Genomic DNA, 20,584 nt, shown 5'->3' with positions numbered 1-20,584 from the left:
CTATCTATCTATCTATCTATCTATCTATCTATCTAGAACTACGATTACAAATAAGAATTTGACTAGTTGCAAAGTAATTTATTCTGTGCCACTATAGAACTGCAGTGAATATTAGATATATGTATATGTTCACGTTGTGGTCCTTCATTGACAAAATTACTGTCCTTTTTTAAACTGAAATTACATGAAATTGTGCAATCTACAGTATGTGTTATGATAAAAAAGTTTATACCAAAACTAAACATGTGCAATGCAGTCTGCAGATGTCTGTGAATTATTTTAAGTGTGCCTCTCTTTCTGCCTCCAAAGCGATGGTTACAATAAGTGGCGTGATGCAAAGAAACCATCGACAATCTTGGCTGAGCTCTGCAGGAAGAACGGCATCCCATCTCCAGAGTACAGAACATCAGAAGTCAAAGTCCTCAACATGATCTTCAAAATACCTCCAGACGCAATACCTGAAGGTGAGAAAGAGTATACAACTAGAAGAGACAGATATCAGTCAGTAAAGAAGAGATTTTAGGTCCTGATTGTCAAACGTACTTGAATATTAAATCTGAGAGAAGCAGCTAAAAGCAACTCTATGCCAGATGCAGATTCAGATTATTCTTTGTGTCTTGATTTTTAAAGAAAACAAACAATGCAATAAATAAATAAATACACCACAATCTAGCTGAAAGGAGATGTTATGTTTTAATGGTGTTTAGGCATAGCTTGAAGTTATCCTTGCGGAAGTTTCATATGAAACGATGCATTGAAAAGTAATCACACCTTTTGAATCTTGTTTATGGTTTTTAGTTATTTTTTGCTAGAATACTATCTAAGGAGGGCTGTTCAGTCTCTTTCCTGGAGATCAGCACCAGTGATCCTGCTTGAGATAAGTGTGATAGAAAATTGATTGATACTATCTAAGGAGTCTGGTGTCCATTTGCCCCCTGAGACAGTACTTTAGTTGACCTGTAGCTGGAATTTACTTTTACCCATCTAGATATTTAGCAATTATTCAGTAGCTGTCAAAACTGCTCCCAGTCACTTTTGACAGCAGCGTAAAAGTGGCCTAATGGCTGGAAAGCTGAACTTTTGCATACAGGGAATACCATAAGGTCTCTAATGTTCTAAGGTTTCTCTGGGTACCTAAGCAAGGCTCCATCATGCTCCCCATGTGCTGCAAGTGCCAAGGAAAAATTTCAATTCAATGGCTAATTGCAAAGATAAAAAAAGGCTGAATTATTGATGGTGTCAGATTTTTCATACCCAAGTCATCCCAGGTCTATCTTTTTCAGTGAATTTAATAGTTTCTTTTTTTTTCATGCTTCCATCTCTCTCACAAATGTGTTACATATGATGATATAAGAAGCTGGATTTGTAATCATGCTGGGTGCAGCTCTAATAGAAACTTTGTTGTTTTAAGGTCTGCTGAAGAAGAACGAGCGCTCTCCAGAGGAAGAGGCAGAGATAGAGGAGCATGCATCTCTGCATGTGCTGCGGCGCTGGGAGGAGATGACTGAGTTCCTCCCTGGAGCCGTTCGTCTGGTTCCTGAGCATGTGGAGATCCGGTCTCTGCAGAACCAGGACAATCCAGGACTCCCCCAGGTCCAAAAACATCCACTGGCCAAAATTAATAGCAAGTCGCTGCATATGGTGTAAATGGCTGCCATCAGTAATGTTTGTTTATCTTTTTACATTGCAGGGTTATCTTCATATGTGGGTGGACATGTTTCCCACTGATATCCCAGCTCCGCCCGCTGTGGATATAAAACCCCGCCTACCTGAACAGTAGGAGGAAACACAACTTGAAGAAATTTAAGGGGATTGAAAGTGTAGTACAATAGTTCATGTTTGTGTTTTGCTCTGATAATGACAGGTATGAGCTGCGTGTGATCATCTGGAACACAGATGATGTGTTTCTGGATGATGTCAACCCTTTCACAGGCGACCCATCCTCAGACATCTATGTTAAAGGGTTAGACTTACCCTTCAAGTTAACTAATCCTAACCCTGGAAAAGTCAGCGCAACTTTACATGGTCTGACCAATCATAAGCAAGTTTTATTTATTGTTCATTTGTTTGTAGCTGGATAAAAGGGTTGGATGGAGACAAACAGGAAACTGATGTCCACTTTAACTCTCTGACCGGGGAAGGAAACTTCAACTGGAGATTTGTTTTCCGATTTGACTACCTTCCCACTGAGGTATAGGCTTTGAAGTCATGAGGTCTGTACTTTAAAGCTGGTATATTCCTTGTATCTTGAAGTCCTATGGCTTTAACAATCAAAAACAGACTGATAATTTAATGTAGATGTTGGTTGATTGATTCTGAAGATGTTGTGCAACCTTCTGTCACAAACAGATAATATGGATGATACTTCTGGAACCAAAGTGGTTGCAAAAGTATCTTAATTTGCTTTTAAAAATATGTATTTTAAGAAAAAATTCAAAATGTTATAATAAAATTCATGTCCATCTTTCTAGAAAGAGGTGGTGTATAAAAAGAAGGAGTCCATCTTTTCCTTGGAGGAGTCTGAGTTTCGCCAGCCGGCGGTTCTGACACTGCAGGTGTGGGACTATGATCGCATCTCAGCCAACGACTTTCTAGGTGAGACTGAAGAGGCAGATGTTCTTTGCTGTCCACCTTAATCATCCATACATGAAGGTAGAACATGCCCAAGAGTTTAACATTACCAAAAAGCAAGACAGCAGACAAAATCTGAATGATTCTGCTCCAAGAGAAATACAAAGCTGATGAGTTTCTGGACCTCTTAAAAAAATTTCCACACGTGACATATGGGGATATTTCATTGACTTGCATTGATTTTATATAGGGTGACAGTGGAGTTGGCTGAAGGAGTTTGCCTTTTGAGCAGAGGGTTGTTGGTTCAAGCCATGGCTACGGCTTTCGGTGTTGTTGTGTACTGCCTACTGATGGTGGTTGGAGGGACTGGTGGTGCCAGTGTATGGCAGCGTCGCTTCTGTCAGTGAGCCCCAGGGCAGCTGTGGCTACAATGTAGCTTGCCACCATCAGCATGTGTGTGAATGGGTGAAGGGTTAAATGTAGTGTAAAGCACTTTGGTCAAGCCTTCTGACTTGAAAAAGCGCTGTATAAGTACAGGCCATTATATGGCTTAACCCAAACCCTAACCCTATTAACAAACATACGCCTAAGCCTAACCTAAACTAAATTCACACCTTAGTCCTAACCTCAACTCAAAGAACTGAACTTTACCACATGGGGACCCAGGTGAATGTTCCCATATGTACCTGTAAGTCCCCGCATGTAGGATATTTTACAAAATACTTCCTCAACATTTAAGGTATAACAAGACATGTCAAATATATCATGTTGATATTTTGGCATTGAGTAATGTACATTTTCAAACCTCTGCCTGCGTCCTAAATCCTTATGGAAATCTTAAATTCAGGTCAAATTCAATACAGGCCAGAAAAGGTTGGTGATTTATTTTATGATGCAGAGATTTGATTTCTATTCTCAAAAAACAATAGAGATTCATGAATTACTTCTATAAATTAGTGACATAATATGTTACATAATTTTTAATTCCCCTCCCCGTCAGACACACAGGAACGAATGATTAGAAACTTGTGTCTTTACTGAAGCAGACTGCTTAACATTCAGAGCCATCTGTGTCTGTATTTTTTAAACATGCAGATTTTCTTCTAAAATATCATTTTGGCTTCAAAACTTTTTGGCTAAAACATTGATCTGAAAGCTTGTCAAAGAGGGAAACATCAACTGAATTTGGATTGTAATGGAACATGTTTGTATTTGCCAGTCATTTGTAAATTCTTAAGAGATATTTTTTACACATTAAGTCTTGAATTTAATGAAAAAATCAGTTTCAGTCTGCTTATATTCTCATCTTTTGCCTCATTAATTTTTTGTTCAGGGTCCGTAGAGCTTTCTCTAAGCAGCATGGTGCGGCCGGCGAAGTCGTCCAGTAAGTGCACAATTGAAATGGCGAAGGACCAGGCCAGTCCCCGCTTCTCCATCTTTCGTGCTAAAAAAATGAAGGGTTGGTGGCCGTTGGTCCGCTTGAAGACGGCTGAGGATTTCGAGAAGGAGGAGAAAGAGAAACGGAGAGCCAAGAAGAAGGGATACAAGAAGAAAAAGACAAAGGACAAAAGAAGCCAGATGAGAGAAGAAGACATCCAGTACACAGACAGTTTGGGCAACACTTACTTGTTAATGGTACAAAAAATACTCATCATTACTTTTTCTTGGGTGGCAGCAAAAATAAGTGTTTTATTTTCTTATTCATTTGACCTTGAATACAGAGGAGCTGATTTTTAATTTTTAAATCCGAGGGGTGATCATCTGATAGCTTTCTTGATACTACTGTAGGTCTTCAACAGACTGACCTTATGGCTGATGTATGATGATGATGCAATACATCTGTAACACTGATATCTGATCATCCGTAATGCTCCGATCGTTTCTGTGAAGGGAAAGGTGGAGGCGGAGCTTCAGCTGGTGGCTTTGGAACAGGCGGAGGCGAACCCTGTGGGGAGAGGACGCAAGGAGCCAGAACCCCTGGAAAAACCAAAGTAACTTGCCATTGCACAAGGGCAGGGTCATGATATAAATATTAATGCTCCCAGATGATTATATTTGTGATGAAGTTGCTTCACTTTTCAAAGGGGCTGCAACTTGTTTAAGTATGAGAGGTTTTTCCATTAATAAACCATATAAAGATCAACAAGAGTTGCAACGTTTTCTTAAAACTAAGACACCAATCCTTAAAACTTTTTGTGAATAAACTAGATATCAAACACAATAGAAACACAAACCGTTAATGTGGCTTAGATAGATCCAAGAATCCAAATTCACTGTTGATAAAATAATTGTTCATTATGATCAAATGTGATTAAACTCAAACCAAAGGAGGTTCATTTCATTCCTTCCCATATTGAGTAAAATAAAAGGCGTTAGCCGGCTGAGAAATGAGTGGAGGGGAGTTTGATAAATGTAATCTTAATAGCTAACTTTATTTGGTTAATAATTAAAGCTTTTTCTTTATCATTTAGTTGATCCTGAGGCCTTTATTAACTGCTTTCAGAACCTAGGATATTTTTATCATCTAAACTCTGACCCAATAAATTATTAGTATGTCTTGAAAGATTTTATGTTCTTGGTAGCGTTGGAGCTTAGATGTGAGTTTTGTTCTTTTGAAAGCATGCAAATTGCAAAATACAGTACCTTACCAACTAAAGCTTGGCTTTCAGTGTATAGAGAATAGCTAATGATATACATATATCATTTTTTAGGCATATCAACCTTTTGTTTTCTTTAATGAATTGACATATTTATGAACAAATTTGCAATTTCTTCACAGTTAGAATTGATTTATGGAAAATTGTTTTTCATTGTATAATGAGTACAGAAACACGTCTACTACCGAATCAAATCTTTTCAGTGGTATTCATTTCAGATTTTACAGTTAAAATTTCGCTGACTGAAACGAATGCCTCTTGTCTTTGCAGCCGTCCCACCACCAGCTTCAACTGGTTCCTCAACCCAATGAAGACCTTTGTCTTCCTAATATGGAAGAACTACAAGAAATACATCATAGCTCTGGTCATCCTCATCATCCTGACGCTCTTCCTTGTCCTGATTCTCTACACTTTGCCAGGAGAAATCAGCTCTCTCATTGTTAACGGATGAAGAATCGGGGAGAGGCTTCTGTCACATTAAGCAAATTGACTCAAACGGTTTTAGATTTTATGGTCAGATTGATATTTTAGCCTGGCTTCACTAAAATACTAACAAAGAATATTTATGGATACGTTTCGCTATGAAAAAAATTCTATGACCAGAAGAAATGACCAAGCAATGATGACCTCAGATGTTATAAAAAAAAAAACTACATATAAAAATATTTTCCCTCTACAGTGATGATAGTAGTTTTGTCTATATTTTAATAATATATTAGGAACTTGCAATAAAATCCCACCTGTAATTTGATGCACTGATTTACGCTTTAAAATTATTTATTTTTGTTTCAATCAAGATTAGTCTATTTAAATGCGTGCTACTTTTTATGAACACATACATAGATGTTTATCAGATAAGTTAAAATGTTCTTTACGGTTAGAAGTTTAACTTTTGCTTGTAATCTGTTTTATTTGATTAAAGTCAAGAGTAGGCTTGGATTAATTCCTAGGGAACAATAATTGATTATGCTAATTTTAGTTGCATGGGAATTTTTAAAAACTGGTGGAAATGAATTAATCTTTACCTAATAAATAGTTTTCCAGTTTGTTATGAAAAAAATATTGTTGAGGAAAAAAAATAAACATTTATGGCAGTTATAGGGCCCAAGCAGTATGACTGAACAACTCTCATGATCTTCATTCAATGAGTACTTCAATAGAACCCCCTTCATGAGTGGGTCCCATTAGTTTTTAATTCCACAAAAGAGAAACCACTTCACCATATCAGGCTATTAAGCTAAAGAGACGACCTCCAGCTTTTGAAACGACAAGGACAACTGAAAGGTTACTCTATCTTCTTTTATCAACAAATTTCCATGTTGTTTTGTGAAATTTTACATAAAAGGATAACTATAATTTTTTGTGAAATCTTTCATGTTCATTCATGTCACAGGTGGGAACGTCAATGCATTTTCCAGAACTGTCATGTGATACACCACCAAAAACAACATGCAATTAAAGTCATACCTGTTATTGCTAAAGCTTTCCTTAACCAACAAACAGAAAAGGGGGTAGGGCTCTTTAAAAATTGAATCTTCTTTAGTTGATTATATATGAAATAGACATTTTCTACTCTTTTTAGTTATTATTTTTAGTTAGTAATAATGGTACGAATCTATATCAAACACTGCCAGACATAGAGGTTTAACCAGTGACTTTAAAGGTACATAATGAATTTGTTAACAAGCAAAAAAAAAAAAAAAAAGAACATAAGATTAATAACTTATAAAACCTGATGATGCTTAAAAGGTAATAACTATGTGAGCTCCTTTTGGTAAGACCAGTTCTTAAAAAATAACTCCAAAAAGGAACAATAGGGGGTGTTGGGTCATTGCAGTGTGAGTAAAGACCGCTCTACAAACATCATTCCAGAAAACTTGGATCTCGAACCACTAAATGTTCTTCTCTTAACTTTGGCCTTTTGCCTTTCGAGCTATAGGGTCTGATGACTAAATCTAAATTCTTAAAATGCATAGCTTGCACAAAAATGAAGAAACTTGGAAATAAGTAAATGAATTTAGAAAGCACTGACATTTTAATCCCTTATTGACTCCTTATACCTCCAGGTCCCACTAGTTGGCATTTGACAGTTAACTGTTCAAGGAAAGAAATCATGCTAACATGTTATTTGGTCCTTCAATGGTCCCTTCAAACTTTCAGCTGCTTTATGTCTGTGACAGCTTTGCAGACCAAAAAATGAGCAGATACTTTAGTTAGAATGGAAGAATAGTGTTGCAGATTTGTGTTGCAGATTCTCAAATAGATTTAACTCTGGACTTTAACACGGCCATTCAGCCACATAAATCCTTAGCGATTCTGAACAGCTTGTCTGTTTCTGTTCATGTAAAATATACACCCAGAATAATGCTGACAGCACATCATAGACCAAAATGTCCAGTTTTGGTCTCCTCTGAGTGGAGATTTTTCATCCACATGTTTGCTGCGTTCTGCACCTTAGCAAACACATTCTCATTATTCTACATTTGAGTAAAAAAAAGTTAAAAAAAAAAACTTAACCATGAAGGATTTTCTGCCAATCCAGAAAGATCTACCTAATAACAGCCTAAATAAAAATGTTTTTTGCTGTAATATGTAAAAAGCTCCAGGAATAATGTTGTTTGTGTGAGACTCCAGACCTTTGTTGCATTCATACAGCTGGACAGATCTTTGTTATCTTCTTGCTTATTTGTTTCTCTAAAGCGAACAGAATTAAGCTTAAAGCAGGACTCTACCATCAGAACTTTGTCCCAGTCTGCTTGTGCAACAGGAAGCTCCAAATAGTTTGTTTACTTTCTGGATGTTTGTTCTGATTATGTCCTCTGAGACTGGCAATACTCATTCATGCTGAGACAGAAATTTGGCTTGCTGGCTCCGATGTTACAGGAAATGATGTCACTCGAATGAAAGATTTTCCTGAATTCCAGCAGCATATTGATATTGGTTTCCTTTTCTATTAATTATTTGAAAGATTTTTTTTTTTCAGGTGGTCTTTGTGTCTTTTCACAGTATTGTGTTTCCCCTGATGCCTAATTGTTAAACAGAACAATCTTGAGCTGTTTTTGCTTCTTTACATTTACTATTTATGGGGAGTGGTGGCCTAGTTGTTAGGGCATAGAGCTTGGAATCCTGAGGTTCTGAGTTTGATTCTCACTCCCACAGACAGACTGCCACTCTGGGTCCCTGGGCAAGACCCTTAACCCCATGCTGCTTATCGGGCGCCGCACAATGGCAGCCCACTGCTCCCCAAGGGGATGGGTTAAATGCAGAGAAGTAATTTTGTTGCTCTGTACTTGTGACAGTGGAATGACAATAAAGTTGAATTCTAAATTAGGATTTTTATATTCCATGTTTTGTTTTTAAATGAAAGCCTCTTCGGAAGGTGAATAAAAAGTATAATAAACATCTAAAAGCTGCCTTAAAAATGTGGGAATTTGTTTTAAAAAATTAAGCTATTTCAATACAATTTGATTTATTTAAGAACCAGTTTATAACAAAAAAAAAAAGATTTTGATGCATTTCCATTTTTTTATTATTATTATTTTTTTTTCAGAGGGAGGAACACCTTTTTTAAAAGAATACATGCAATAAACCAAGGCTTTAATGAGGAGTTTTGCCCCCCCCTCCAGTTCAACCAGTGATGGGCTCGGTCAGCAGTGCGCGCCACCGCGACAGAGGGCTCCACCACTGTTAAGCGTGAGCGCGCCTCTCCATGCGGGTTCAATAAAGGAGCAAAAGCGTTGAAAAGAAAAATGAGATGCTGCTGATGAGACATGAATGCAAGGCTGGACGAGAGAGCCGAGACTAGTCCGACCCTCCTATCCGAACCGGCACCTGGTTCCGTTTGGTCCGCTTCTCCGCACTTCGCCTCCAGGTCTTTGTCAGCCGGTTCACGCACAGAGCGCTTTGGTGGATTTTTTTTTCTTCCCCTTTTCTAATTTTTTTTCTGAATGGAGACGTTCACCACAGATAAGGTGTTTTAGTTTGATCACATCAGGGGTAAGATTGGTGAAGTTTTTGGTGTTTGGATCCTTTCTCAGCTGGACTGATTCACCTTTTGTTCGCAGAAAAGAGGCGTTTGATGCAGCGGTTGGTTCACACTGAGGCAGGAGAACTGAGTAGGTCCTTTATTAAAAAAAGAAAAAAGCGTCCTCCTTAATTATCACTTAGTTTTGCAAACCAGAATGAAGAGGGCGTTTGAATCTGTCCCAGTATTGCAGATCATTTAACATATTAATTAATTAATTGAATTGACTGCGCCTGCTGTCCACCTTTTCTCCATCAGCCCCATTCTGCGCCCGCCTGTCCCGCTTCTGCCCTTTTGTGCGCCGGGCTTTGCACGATCACCATGCCGGAGTGTGTGTCGGTGTCGGAGTTCGTGCAGGAGGTTCAAGAGGACTGGAGCTCTCCTACCACCTCCTCCTTCACCTCCAAGATGATCAACTGCAGGAACACCATCTACCTGCTGGAGGAGGTGAGTGCTGGCAGAGGGAGGGAGGGGAGAGGATGGGGAGGTGGTCATGGTGGTAACAGCAGCAACAGCCAGATGCTTCTACTGAAAGCAGAATCCAAAGTCACTTACTACACATTAAACATGTTTGGACCCCATTCCTATCACTACTGCTCGCCCTTTACTCTTTGTGTAAAATCCAGCTGTCAGCTTTTTTTCTAAATGATTTTATCATACTGAAAATGAAAGGTGCTGTTCATTTATTTTTTCTCCTTCCATGATAGCTCAAACTGTCAGTCACTGCCTGAGTAGAAGAAAGACAAAAAAACAAAAAACAGCTCCTGTTGTATTCTTATTGGTGTATGGATTGTGGTGACATCATACTGTATAATAGCTCAGTGAGTCTCTTATCACAAGGAACAAGAAAAAGGACTCACTGGATTATTGCTATAGTCTCGTGCAGGTGCTGAGATACTAAATAGACATTTATAAATACTTAAATTAAATTTATTTTTAATCTATATTGCAGCAATACTGTATCTCACAAATGTCACCTCATGCCACGTTAAAAGGCAAAGATTCAGTGAAAAAACATCCTGTTCGCTTTGTCTTCAATTTGGATCTCTCCAACTTATTTCTGTGCTGTTCTCTAATAAAATGAGCCTAATTATAATACAGTACAACCCAAGAACTAAGCAATGTGTGTGAGCTGCCATCTGGTGTGACCGCGAGGACAAGAACAGACAGACAGAATACTGTCAAAGCACTGGGCAAGGAGTACTTTCTATGGTATACAAGAAAAAGCCCCAAAACAAAACACAAAATGTGAAGTTAGTGGCATTAACAGATTTATCAATGGCTCTATCTGGATAAGAGATAAAGCTAAACATAAATGCGCTTGACCAGGGGTTCTTTCTTGTGCAACAAAAAACTGAAATCAATTCCAGCAATTGTTTGTATTGATTCTAGTTGCTTGTTTTCATTTTAATAGCTGTATTAACATTTAATAGAATAAAAGAAAAACAAAAGAAAAAAAATATAGTAAGTGGCTGGTAATTTCAACAAGATTTCCCCCCCCCCCATAAGTCTGTTTGGGAATTAAAAATAACATCAAGACAGAAGCACTAGACCAGGTCACTAAGATGTGCAGCAAAGTTAAAGACAGCAAGGCCCTGTCCCATTTCTATCACTTGCATTCGTTTTGGGCCCTAGCACTCGTTTTTGTGCGTTCATGAGTAAGGGTGGTGTGTCCATATAATTTTAAGAGTTAGGGGGAAATGCCCTTCAAGCCTCAAAATGATCGGTTCAGACCGACGGTGGTGTAGAGCTGACTTGGGACGTAGTGGCTTCCCAGAACTCATTCAGCGAAGGTTGTGACTCATGCTGTGATGACGCATGACGTACGTGAACACGTCTACTGGGCTGGCGTGTAATTTTGCAACTACTGTAGTGGTGTCCCATTTCTTAGGGAGAAAATTTTCAGTTGCACTTCCCTCGTTAAGTGGACTTCACTGTGGAGGGAACTCAAGGAGTGTTCTCAGAGCCTAGTGAGAGGAATAGGCCCGGGCCCAAGTCTGTTAGCGACTCCTTTGAGGAAAGAGACATCGTTAAACACAGATGCACTTTACTACCACCTGTACTTCTATAACAATAAAAACCAGTGACCTTATTAAAATGAATAGCTCTGTCATTAGCTTCATCCAAGAGGTCCATCAGGACCAAAACCTCATGCCTAAAAAACAGTTTCTTCCCATTTGCTACCAGCCTTATCAACAAGTATGTATGTTTTATATTGTATATAGCTATAGATTCTGTATTCTGTTTAGGTAGCAAATTTGTCTGCACCATCAACACCACGTTAACTTCCTTGTAAGAGCAAACCTACTTGGCAATAAATCTGAATCTGATTCTGAAAGAGAATCAGACACAGAGGTAACTAGGGCATGAGTACTTTATAAGACTAAACATAAATTCTCATTTCAGCAAATGAGCTCTGTCATTGACTGCATTCTGAAAAGAGACACGGTTAAACACAGAATGGTTTGATGGATAAGATGTCATTTGTGTTGGTAACATGGACCAAGACTGTAGACGTAAGGTTGATGTAGGCAAAAATAACATATAACTTATGAAGTGAGACTTGAAAAGAGAAACTATCGAAGCAAGGAAAAGTTGTCAGTATAGCCTGCAGGCAGTGGAAGCCTATAGTAGACCTCAAAGGGAATAATTGTGTAAAATGTTCTTTGATGTTCTTGCATCGTCTTCTGAATCATTGTGCATATACAGAGACTCCACTGTAAGAGATTTATTTCACTATAAGCAGCCTAGCTTGTTTTTTACCCTAAAACGACTGTGATAGGATTTGTTTCATAGTCCCGACCAAAAACTCAATACATTTTTTTTAAACATTTGATTAGAATGTATTATTTGAAATAATAGTCTCCTCTGTTGGCAAGTATGTTAAGATCTAAAACTGCAGTTTTTTTCACAAATTTGCCTGAATTGATGACTTGTCCTAGAAAAACACAAGCTTTTACTGTTAGAAAGGCTTCGTTTAGATACGGTTTAATCAGAGCTCAAACTGGAAGGTGATGTGTTGCTGCTTGGGTTGGTGGAGCTGATCGATGAGATGACAATGATCTTATTAGGAATCAAAGAGTCACAGATGTAAGGAACTGTTTAAATTAAGTTGCAGATTACTGGGGTAATCTGCAATTTAGCTAGCTGCTTGAATTCATCAAAGTCTGGTATATATATATATATACTGTATATATATGGAAGTTAACAGGATACTGTACTTCCTGATAATCTTGGCTGTGAGAACTTTTGGGCAGCTGAACAGAATTCCTTCATTTCTGTGCCAGTTAACAAATTATCTGCTGTGAACACTTTGTCTAGTTGGTCTGCTGCTGTGTGGGGTCTGTACATTTGGATGAGGATCCGCTTTAAAACAGCATGCGGCAGGGCACCCCCCCTCTGTCTCCCCACAATGGAGCTATTGACCTGGAGAATGGTCTGAAAAACATATCCGAACTGAGACCCCCCACCACCCAAAAGCCCCCATCATGTACACCCAGCAGGGCCAGCATATGTTACCAAGGCAACAGATTACCAGCCATCATCATTCTGTGCTATTGTTATTTTATGGTTTAGAAGAGAAGCCAGAGAGATTAATGTTAATAAAGATGTTAGTTAATCTGCAAGCTGGCGCAGCTTTAAAGGCAGACTGGAGAGGTGTAAACTACAGCTTTTAATGAGGGTTTTGTTATGCTTCAAAACTTGTTTTTCTTATTTTGTTGCAGAATGTCACATCTGCTGAATTATTTAGTCTTGTCAACATATGTTTGAACATTATAACTGCCTTTCATGGTATTTTGATGAAGCAATCACCTAGACAAATAGGGTACTCTAAAGTAGCTTGTTCTTATGAGTTTACATTTCTTTTTAGACTTTGAATCATGGAGCCAAAATAAAATAATATTTTTTCAGTGACAAAACATTGGACTGTAACTGTTTCAGTTGCAACATATTTATCGCTCATTTTAACATAATATTAAATCATGTACAAAAAATCTGTAGTTGTGTATCATTTTTGTATAGTTAGCGTTCACCGAACAAAACTCTTGTAATTGTTTAAAGCCATCTTGATAGCTCTCCTGACTTTCTTAAAGTTTATTTTGCTTTTCTTCAGACTTTTTCCTGTTTATTTTCAATCTGCATTTTTTTCCCCTTCACTACATTGCAATTAGTCAAGACAATGGCTCTAGAACCCTATTATAACAACTTAATAACCTTAAACAATAAATTTTTTATATGCTAGACCAGCAAAGCTCAGTAAACATAGTCAGGACATTATGTGGTAGACCCTGCACATATAAAGAATCACCCTACCATGTGTTGAAGGAATACTGTATGTGGTATAGTTATGGTATAGATAAAATCCTGATAACCATGGCATTCAGCAGTATTCACCCCATTGACCCAATGCTTTGTAGGACCATCTTTCACTGCAAGAGATCCTGCAGGTCTTTTTCATAACTGTCAAGTCTCCCGTTTTGGCCAATACTGCTGTATTTTTCCCCTCTTTCCCTCCTTACTCCTGTATTATCTGTCACCTATACAGTATTATTCTGTTATAGAATTATCTAAAACAAAAACCTCAATGATTTTCCTCTACAAATGGACCTGCCACTAGTATTGCAAGTCAAAATCCGATCACTTTGATGTAGTTTGCAATTGTTTAACAAGTGTTTATTTTAGATTTCTCGTGCACATGTCTTAAAATATATTAGATACTATATTAGTATCCTCGATCCAGCACTAAAATGGTGGTATCAGTATTGGCGAGTACCAACAAATAGGGCACTGATACCATTTTGAGAACCAAAGGTTTATAACTATTGTAAGACATTCCAGGTAGCCAATAAAAAGTTCTACTGTATTCACTTTGTATTAGTCGTTTTCCTGCTTCCCAAAGGTAGGCGGCAGCTTGACAAAGCCATGATGGCAATTATTTTACATCCAAGTAGTATGCAGTTCTTCATACACACACACACACACATCAATTTCAAACAGATGGTATTAGTATGGTATCAGTATCGGCCAATACTGCACAGCCACACAGCCATGTATCGGGATTGGGGCCAAAAAATGTCATCAGCACAACAGCGGATGTCCAAAACTTGAAGGGTAGGCTCTTTTTGGATGTCGATTAGCTTTTCACATCTGAGGGGTGATATTTTTGACCATTCTTTTTTTGCAAAACAAGTTCTGTAGGAGATTAGATTTAGATTTAGTCTGGATTTACGCTGAGGCAATTTAATAAATTATCTACCATTCCCCCATATGGCTTTATGTGCAGGGTTTATTTAGCTCCACCAGTTTTCCAATTAATTCTGATCAGTTTTTCTGTCCCAGAAGGAAATCATTCCCACGGCAAGATGCTCCCGCCACCATATTTTACTGTGGGGATGCTGTCTTTTAAATGTATACCAAAAAAGATCAGTTTTGGTATTATTACACTGAAGGTTCTTCTTTGTCTTTTCTTGTGATAAACTGGAAAAAAAAATGACAGCTTAGCTAGTTATAATGGGTGACTGAATGTCTCTGGTTGATTAGTAGTTCCAGATTGAAACTAAGTTTACTTTTCAACCATTTGAACACTCTACTGTTAGACAACAGAGCCTTACAACAGAGCTTTACACACGTACTGTAAACCCACTGATGCGGACAGCACCTACTCCCACTCATCATCCCTGTGTGTCCTTGACCAGGCCCTGGACAGCGACCGCTTAGTGTTGCAGAAGATGAAGAAAGCTGCTAAAGCCAAGTATGCTTCAGGGCAAGGTACAGAGAGACATAAGTGCACAAACACTTTAGATGACAACACAAACTAACAGTTTTTTTTTTTTTTTGGATAGATCATGTGTCTCACCTGGAGCAGTACATCAACTCGATGGAGAAGCTCGCAGTAAACTGTCATTCAAATGGAGAGACAGAGGTTGGCTCGGCCTTCTGCCACTTGGCAGACTTTTCTAAAGAGCTTCTGTCTCCAATGAAAAACCTGGTAAGTGAAAACAGCTAAACAATGGAGAGATCTAGAGTCAGAGAAGCCATTTAGATCTATTCCTGATCTTTGCTTGGTCTTAAAAAGTATTTTTTCTTTTCCAGTTTTTTTATTGCCAAGCATATGAACACAGGGTACAAACTTGTTTTGTTCACTGAAGCTCCAATATTTACAACAACATCCATGATTCACATAAGTACAATTTGCAATTAACCTAATGAATAGGGTTGGGAATTTATAAGATTTTCATGATTCCGATTCCCTTATCGATTCTGTGAAACGATTTGATTCCTTATCGATTCTCCATGCTCCATAATTGCTCCATAATTTTCTCCAACTGAATTAAAACAAACTTAGGTAATCATCAGAACAAAGGAGGAGAGATCCAGAGTTAGCTCCCAGCTAACGCTATTGCAGCTAGATTATGGCTGAAATCTTGGTGTCATGATGGACTCAGACCTGAACCTTCAGAGTCCCATAAAGGCATTTACTAAGTCAGCCTTTTAACACCTGAAGAACATCTCCAGGATTAAAAGACTAATCTTCAAGCAAGCTCTAGATAAACGTATTCATGCATTTATCTTTAGTATTTATCTTCTGCCAGTGTTCTCACTAGAACTAGGAAATTAGAGCACATCAGTCTGGTTCTGAAGTCCTTCCACTGGCTCCCTGTAGCTTAGAGAATAATCTTTAAAATCCTTCTGTTAGTCTATAAATCACCAAATGGATCAGCACCTCAACACATAACAGATATGCTGTCAGTGTATCAACCTCCCAGGGCTACTCTGTGCATCCAGAACTAGAAGCAAATGTGGAGAAAAAGCATTTAGTTCCTACACTTCACTGATCTGGAACAACCTTCCAGAACAGAGGTACTGGATCCCTCATTCTTTTTTTTTTTTTTGGACCTTGTTTGGAACTTTATTGGCTTCTCGCCCTTCCTCTGTCTGCCAGAGGGCAGTCCTTGAATGGGGGTAATGTTTTTCTGGTGTGAGCTCCTTGTCATAGAGAGGATCTTTGCTTGTGGCTGGGCCGACCTGTGTTGCTGCACACCTGAGAACATTTCTCCATCAAGATGACCAGCATGTATGTAAGGAGGCAAATCATATCTCCTTGCAGTAAGACTGAAAACCAACATAACATATTTGTTTAGAACTGCATTTGACTGTTGAAGTAAAATCTTTAACCGAGGTATCATTGCTTTAAGGTTGTGGTCCAGGTCCAACTGTTTTATTTGTTTTACTACCCTTTTTTAAATACTTCTGGGAGGAGATGTGACCATTAAAGTAGTGATTGGAAAATGTTTTACTAAAGGCAGCATTTACACATTTCTTAAAACCGCTTATCAGAGCAAATTTTGTTAGTTGGCATTGGGAGCTTTTGTGAAATGCTAAGCTGGGTGCTGATTTCTATTCAAAAGTTGCAGAGTACAATTTCTACCACTGCAACTCTATTAAATGATAGATTCCCCAAAGAGGACATTGAAGGTACAGGAAGTACTGTCTGGTGGAAATTCCTGAAAACATCAACATAACAAAGGTCTTAAGACGGAGAATAAAATGTATTCAGTATAATCTTATATCTTATATATGCAGCTTTGTAGTAGAACTGCATATCTGCTTGCAAACTTCTTTTTCAAATATTGCATAAACCTCAGCAGTGGGTCAAAAAAAAAAACATTAGAAAGTATGTGTGGATGACGTGAGAAAACATTCATAAAGGCAAAGTCTTGAGTGATCCAGTCATTAGGTGATGTCTCTATGTTCTGCTTTTGTATCTGATGGTGTTACTGTAAGTGAAGTGCTGATTGCTAATTGAAACAATATCAAGATTTTGGTGGTTATGATAAAATATACATATTTTAATGTATCTAAAGATAATACCAAATACTGACGCCTCGTTGTTTTATGATGAAGGAAGTGATTTTCTGTTTAACTGCTCTAACAAGCTTGAATGCAGCAAAAAAATTGGTTAAATATTTACATAGACCAGACCATCAGTGTTTCTTTGTGTTTGGATCCTAAATATCTGCTTCGATGTGCGACCTTTAGTGAAACTGAAGAATCGTTCCTCTCTAGAGGAGCCGCTGCTCTTGAACTGCCTGAAATGCCTGGCTGGTTGTTCTTTTTGACTTTTTCCTCTATTGATGTCACAATGAAACTCATTTGCATAGCATCCGGCTCATGGAAAGGGAGGAACACTTCAAACAGAAATACTGCAGCTGCTTCAACCTTTTTTTTTTTTTTTGCAAAAGCTGACCAATCAAGGCAAAGCAAGCCTTTGGAAGAGAAAAAATGTTAAAATGAAAAAGACTATGAAGCAGTTGGAGCAAATCTTTAAATATTAACTAGGCCAATATTCTGTTTTAACATTACTGCTTTTCTAATATGGTGAGGCTATTTTAATCAGCTTTAAAATTGAAGAACTCAGATTTGAAATTACTGACGAGTCTCAGTATTCAGCACTGTTTTTTTTTTTTTTTGATTTAAGTTTATTCAGACACATAGAACAGTCATTATTTTTACATAAACAATATTGTGGCTGAAAGGTTTAGGCAGAATCAAAAGCTTATGAATCTCTTCTTGCAATAAAATTAATCTACTCTTCACTTATCAACAATAAAGCATTCATTATTAATACAAGAAAATATACTTCACTTACAGTGATGATTTTCTCATATAGTTGTGCACAGTTTTTTAAGAGGTAAGGATGGATATGCATTCCACATTTCTACTCTATTTACATAAATAGATTCAATTTAAAAATTTAATTAAATTCAATTAAAAAATAATTGATTAATCCCAAGGGGAAATTAAATCAAATTTTGGTTTCCTTTTTGACTTTTTATAAGGTGAATTTAAAGTTATGAAATTATATTTAGTTTCTGGAACAGAAAATAACTACTGCATACAATCTGGAAGCTATTTATTTTTTTGTTTTGTACATTAATTTCAACTATGCTATGTAAGATTTTTTCATTTCATTATATTTGAATGCAAATAGTTTATTAAATCTCACTTTATTTATAATACTAGTATAAAATACGTAAAAATTTTAGCTTTCAGTCTCATTTTTCCTAAGCATATCTGTGCGTTTGTGTTCAGCTGAAGAGCATGCTTCACAACATCAACTTCTTCCTGGACTCTCTGGTTAAAGGAGACCTGAGGGAGGTGAAGGGGGTAAGAACTTTTCTCTACTAGTTAAAGTGTTTTTCATCTCAAATGATTGACCAGAAAAGGCCTGGATTTTGTTGCGTAAAATGAACACAGATTGTTTCTGTAAACCTTATCTTCTGTTTCTGCAGGATCTGAAGAAGCCCTTTGAGAGAGCATGGAGGGATTATGAGAACCGATTGTGAGTTTACAAGCTCAATAATATCTCCTATTTTTAGGGTCCCCTTGTTACGTGTTTGTGCGTGTAAAAAATAAATTACATCTCTGCATTATTCAGAAACACGGGAAAAGGCTCATGTAAGCAGAAGTGAGCTGGTAAAGCTGTCTGGAGTCAGATTAATAATTTAAAGTGTGCGTGTGTGTTTAGCAAGCAGGTGGAGAAGGAGAAAAGGGAGTTAGCGCGACAGTATGGAATGGTTCGGAGTGAGGTGAGCGGAGGAGAAATTGCTGAGGAGCTTGAGAAGGAGAGGCGCTCCTTCCAGCTGAGCATGTGCGAGGTTAGTGGCTCCTTATAAGCCATCTGGGGTCTCTCACTCCACACTTTACAGTCATGCAGCTACATCTAATTCAAGCTAATGGAGTAACTCTCTCTATCTCAGTATCTCATTAAAGTGAACGAGATAAAAACAAAGAGAGGCGTCGACCTGCTGCAGAACCTCATTAAGCACTACCACAGTCAGAACAAGTAGGTCCTGGCTCACACTCACACACTCACAATGACAAAGAAAAACACACAAACACTGACATATATGGATTTACTCTAAACATCTTTGTGTAGTTTCCTGCAGGAGTGTGTTTCCACCACTCAGAGGCTGAAGCAGTACATGGAGGAGCTGAACGTTGTGCTGAACACGGTATGAGGAGCAGCAGGAGTCTGCAACATTGTGTTCTCATTAGTTCTGGCACTTTGTAGACAACAGTGTAATTAGAATATTATTAGAGATACAATGTGGCAAAAGTAGTGCAGTTTTTTGTAAAGTAGCACAAAAGCAGAATCATTTCTGTCTCCTCATTGTCTCATTTAAGCATGAAAATTTTTTGGTGGTTTTGTTTCTTAATGAATACCACCTTTTTTCATATTTGTTGGATTTCAGCTTCTGTTGATCCAATCTAGCCAGGTTTGAACTCCTTTCTATGTGGATTTTAACATTTCTATATAACATCCTGAAACCAGTCAGAGGTTGTGGTCAAGATAGTCAGGAGAGAAAGGATTTGCTGATTTAATTTATTTGTGTATTTGATGTAAAGGTGTAACTTTCTGAAGGACTGGTGGGGACAGTCTCCACCAATAATTAATTTTTTCCCCTCTTTTCGCTCATTTTCTTTAGCCAAAGGTAACACAGGTTGGGTGAACCTATCTGTGTTCAGAGCGTTTTCAGTCTGTGTTTTTTTTTGTTCCTCGCTCCCGTGTCTCACCTCTTGGTGTAACATCATCTTATCTGTCACTGATGTTCAAAGTAGCCACGTGGTTGGAGGAGAGACACACAGCAGCACTCAGTGAATATTAACCAGCAGCTACTTATTTAACCAGCAGCTACTTATTTAAGTAGAAGTTAGGAGACGGGTTCGTTAAAAAAAAATAGAGATCATATCACTGAAAATTCTGTTTGTTTGACATACTGAGCTTTTTAAGCTAAAAATGGCAACACTTTGTAAGTTTATACAAGTTAGTATTATAATGCAAGAAGCTTGAGAAAACATAGTTTGTTCTTCTTTACTAGTTAAAAAAGCTGGGCTTCTCAGAGGACCATGATTCACAGTTACAGGTTAAAATTAACATGTTTTCTTCATCAGACTGCAGAGCTTCTACATATCTTGAAATATTATTTCTGGCGTCATTATATTTGTAAAAAGGTTCATAAATCTGTTTAAACAGAGTACAGAGAGAAGTAGGGAGAGCTGCAGGTTTAAAGGTGAAACAGATTTACTAGAATATGCAACATGCAAGTTTACCAGAAAGTTTACAAGAAAAAAATATACTATGCTATATTTAAAATGAAGTATATCCATATTTTTCTGGATGGATGGAATTGAAATTGTACTTTGAGGGATGCATGATAAATCGATTTTGCAATCGGAATCGGCTGTTATTTTTTATTATTATTTTTTATATGTTAATGTTTTTGGACCCTATATATGTAATTCACTAAAATACATCTCTATTTATCTA

General features: G+C 37.7%; 2 protein-coding genes across 2 annotated transcripts in view; both read left to right on the top strand.

The window, feature by feature from the left end:
* Positions 1-5,851, top strand: part of LOC107093171 (fer-1-like protein 4) — a 35,563-nt gene extending 29,712 nt beyond the window's left edge. Inside the window, exons 41-49 of the mRNA XM_015388032.1 lie at positions 310-464; positions 1,412-1,593; positions 1,691-1,776; positions 1,865-1,963; positions 2,074-2,191; positions 2,472-2,595; positions 3,905-4,206; positions 4,462-4,562; positions 5,499-5,851. Of these exons, the coding sequence (XP_015243518.1) occupies positions 310-464; positions 1,412-1,593; positions 1,691-1,776; positions 1,865-1,963; positions 2,074-2,191; positions 2,472-2,595; positions 3,905-4,206; positions 4,462-4,562; positions 5,499-5,679 (1,348 nt within the window). The 3' untranslated portion in view covers positions 5,680-5,851. The remainder of the gene's footprint in view (positions 1-309; positions 465-1,411; positions 1,594-1,690; positions 1,777-1,864; positions 1,964-2,073; positions 2,192-2,471; positions 2,596-3,904; positions 4,207-4,461; positions 4,563-5,498) is intronic.
* A 3,031-nt stretch (positions 5,852-8,882) lies between these two features.
* LOC107093178 (arf-GAP with SH3 domain, ANK repeat and PH domain-containing protein 2-like) overlaps positions 8,883-20,584 on the top strand; it is a 34,554-nt gene continuing 22,852 nt past the window's right edge. The window contains exons 1-10 of the mRNA XM_015388044.1: positions 8,883-9,224; positions 9,293-9,343; positions 9,511-9,699; positions 14,949-15,021; positions 15,096-15,241; positions 18,346-18,420; positions 18,546-18,595; positions 18,782-18,911; positions 19,014-19,099; positions 19,193-19,268. Coding sequence (XP_015243530.1) covers positions 9,574-9,699; positions 14,949-15,021; positions 15,096-15,241; positions 18,346-18,420; positions 18,546-18,595; positions 18,782-18,911; positions 19,014-19,099; positions 19,193-19,268 — 762 coding nt within the window. The 5' untranslated portion in view covers positions 8,883-9,224; positions 9,293-9,343; positions 9,511-9,573. The remainder of the gene's footprint in view (positions 9,225-9,292; positions 9,344-9,510; positions 9,700-14,948; positions 15,022-15,095; positions 15,242-18,345; positions 18,421-18,545; positions 18,596-18,781; positions 18,912-19,013; positions 19,100-19,192; positions 19,269-20,584) is intronic.

The sequence above is a fragment of the Cyprinodon variegatus genome, unplaced genomic scaffold, assembly GCF_000732505.1.
Source record: "Cyprinodon variegatus isolate N-32 unplaced genomic scaffold, C_variegatus-1.0 Scaffold411, whole genome shotgun sequence".
Taxonomy (NCBI): domain Eukaryota; kingdom Metazoa; phylum Chordata; class Actinopteri; order Cyprinodontiformes; family Cyprinodontidae; genus Cyprinodon; species Cyprinodon variegatus.
The sequence above is the reverse complement of the archived record's forward strand: the minus strand, read 5'-3'. Positions and strand labels throughout refer to the sequence as shown.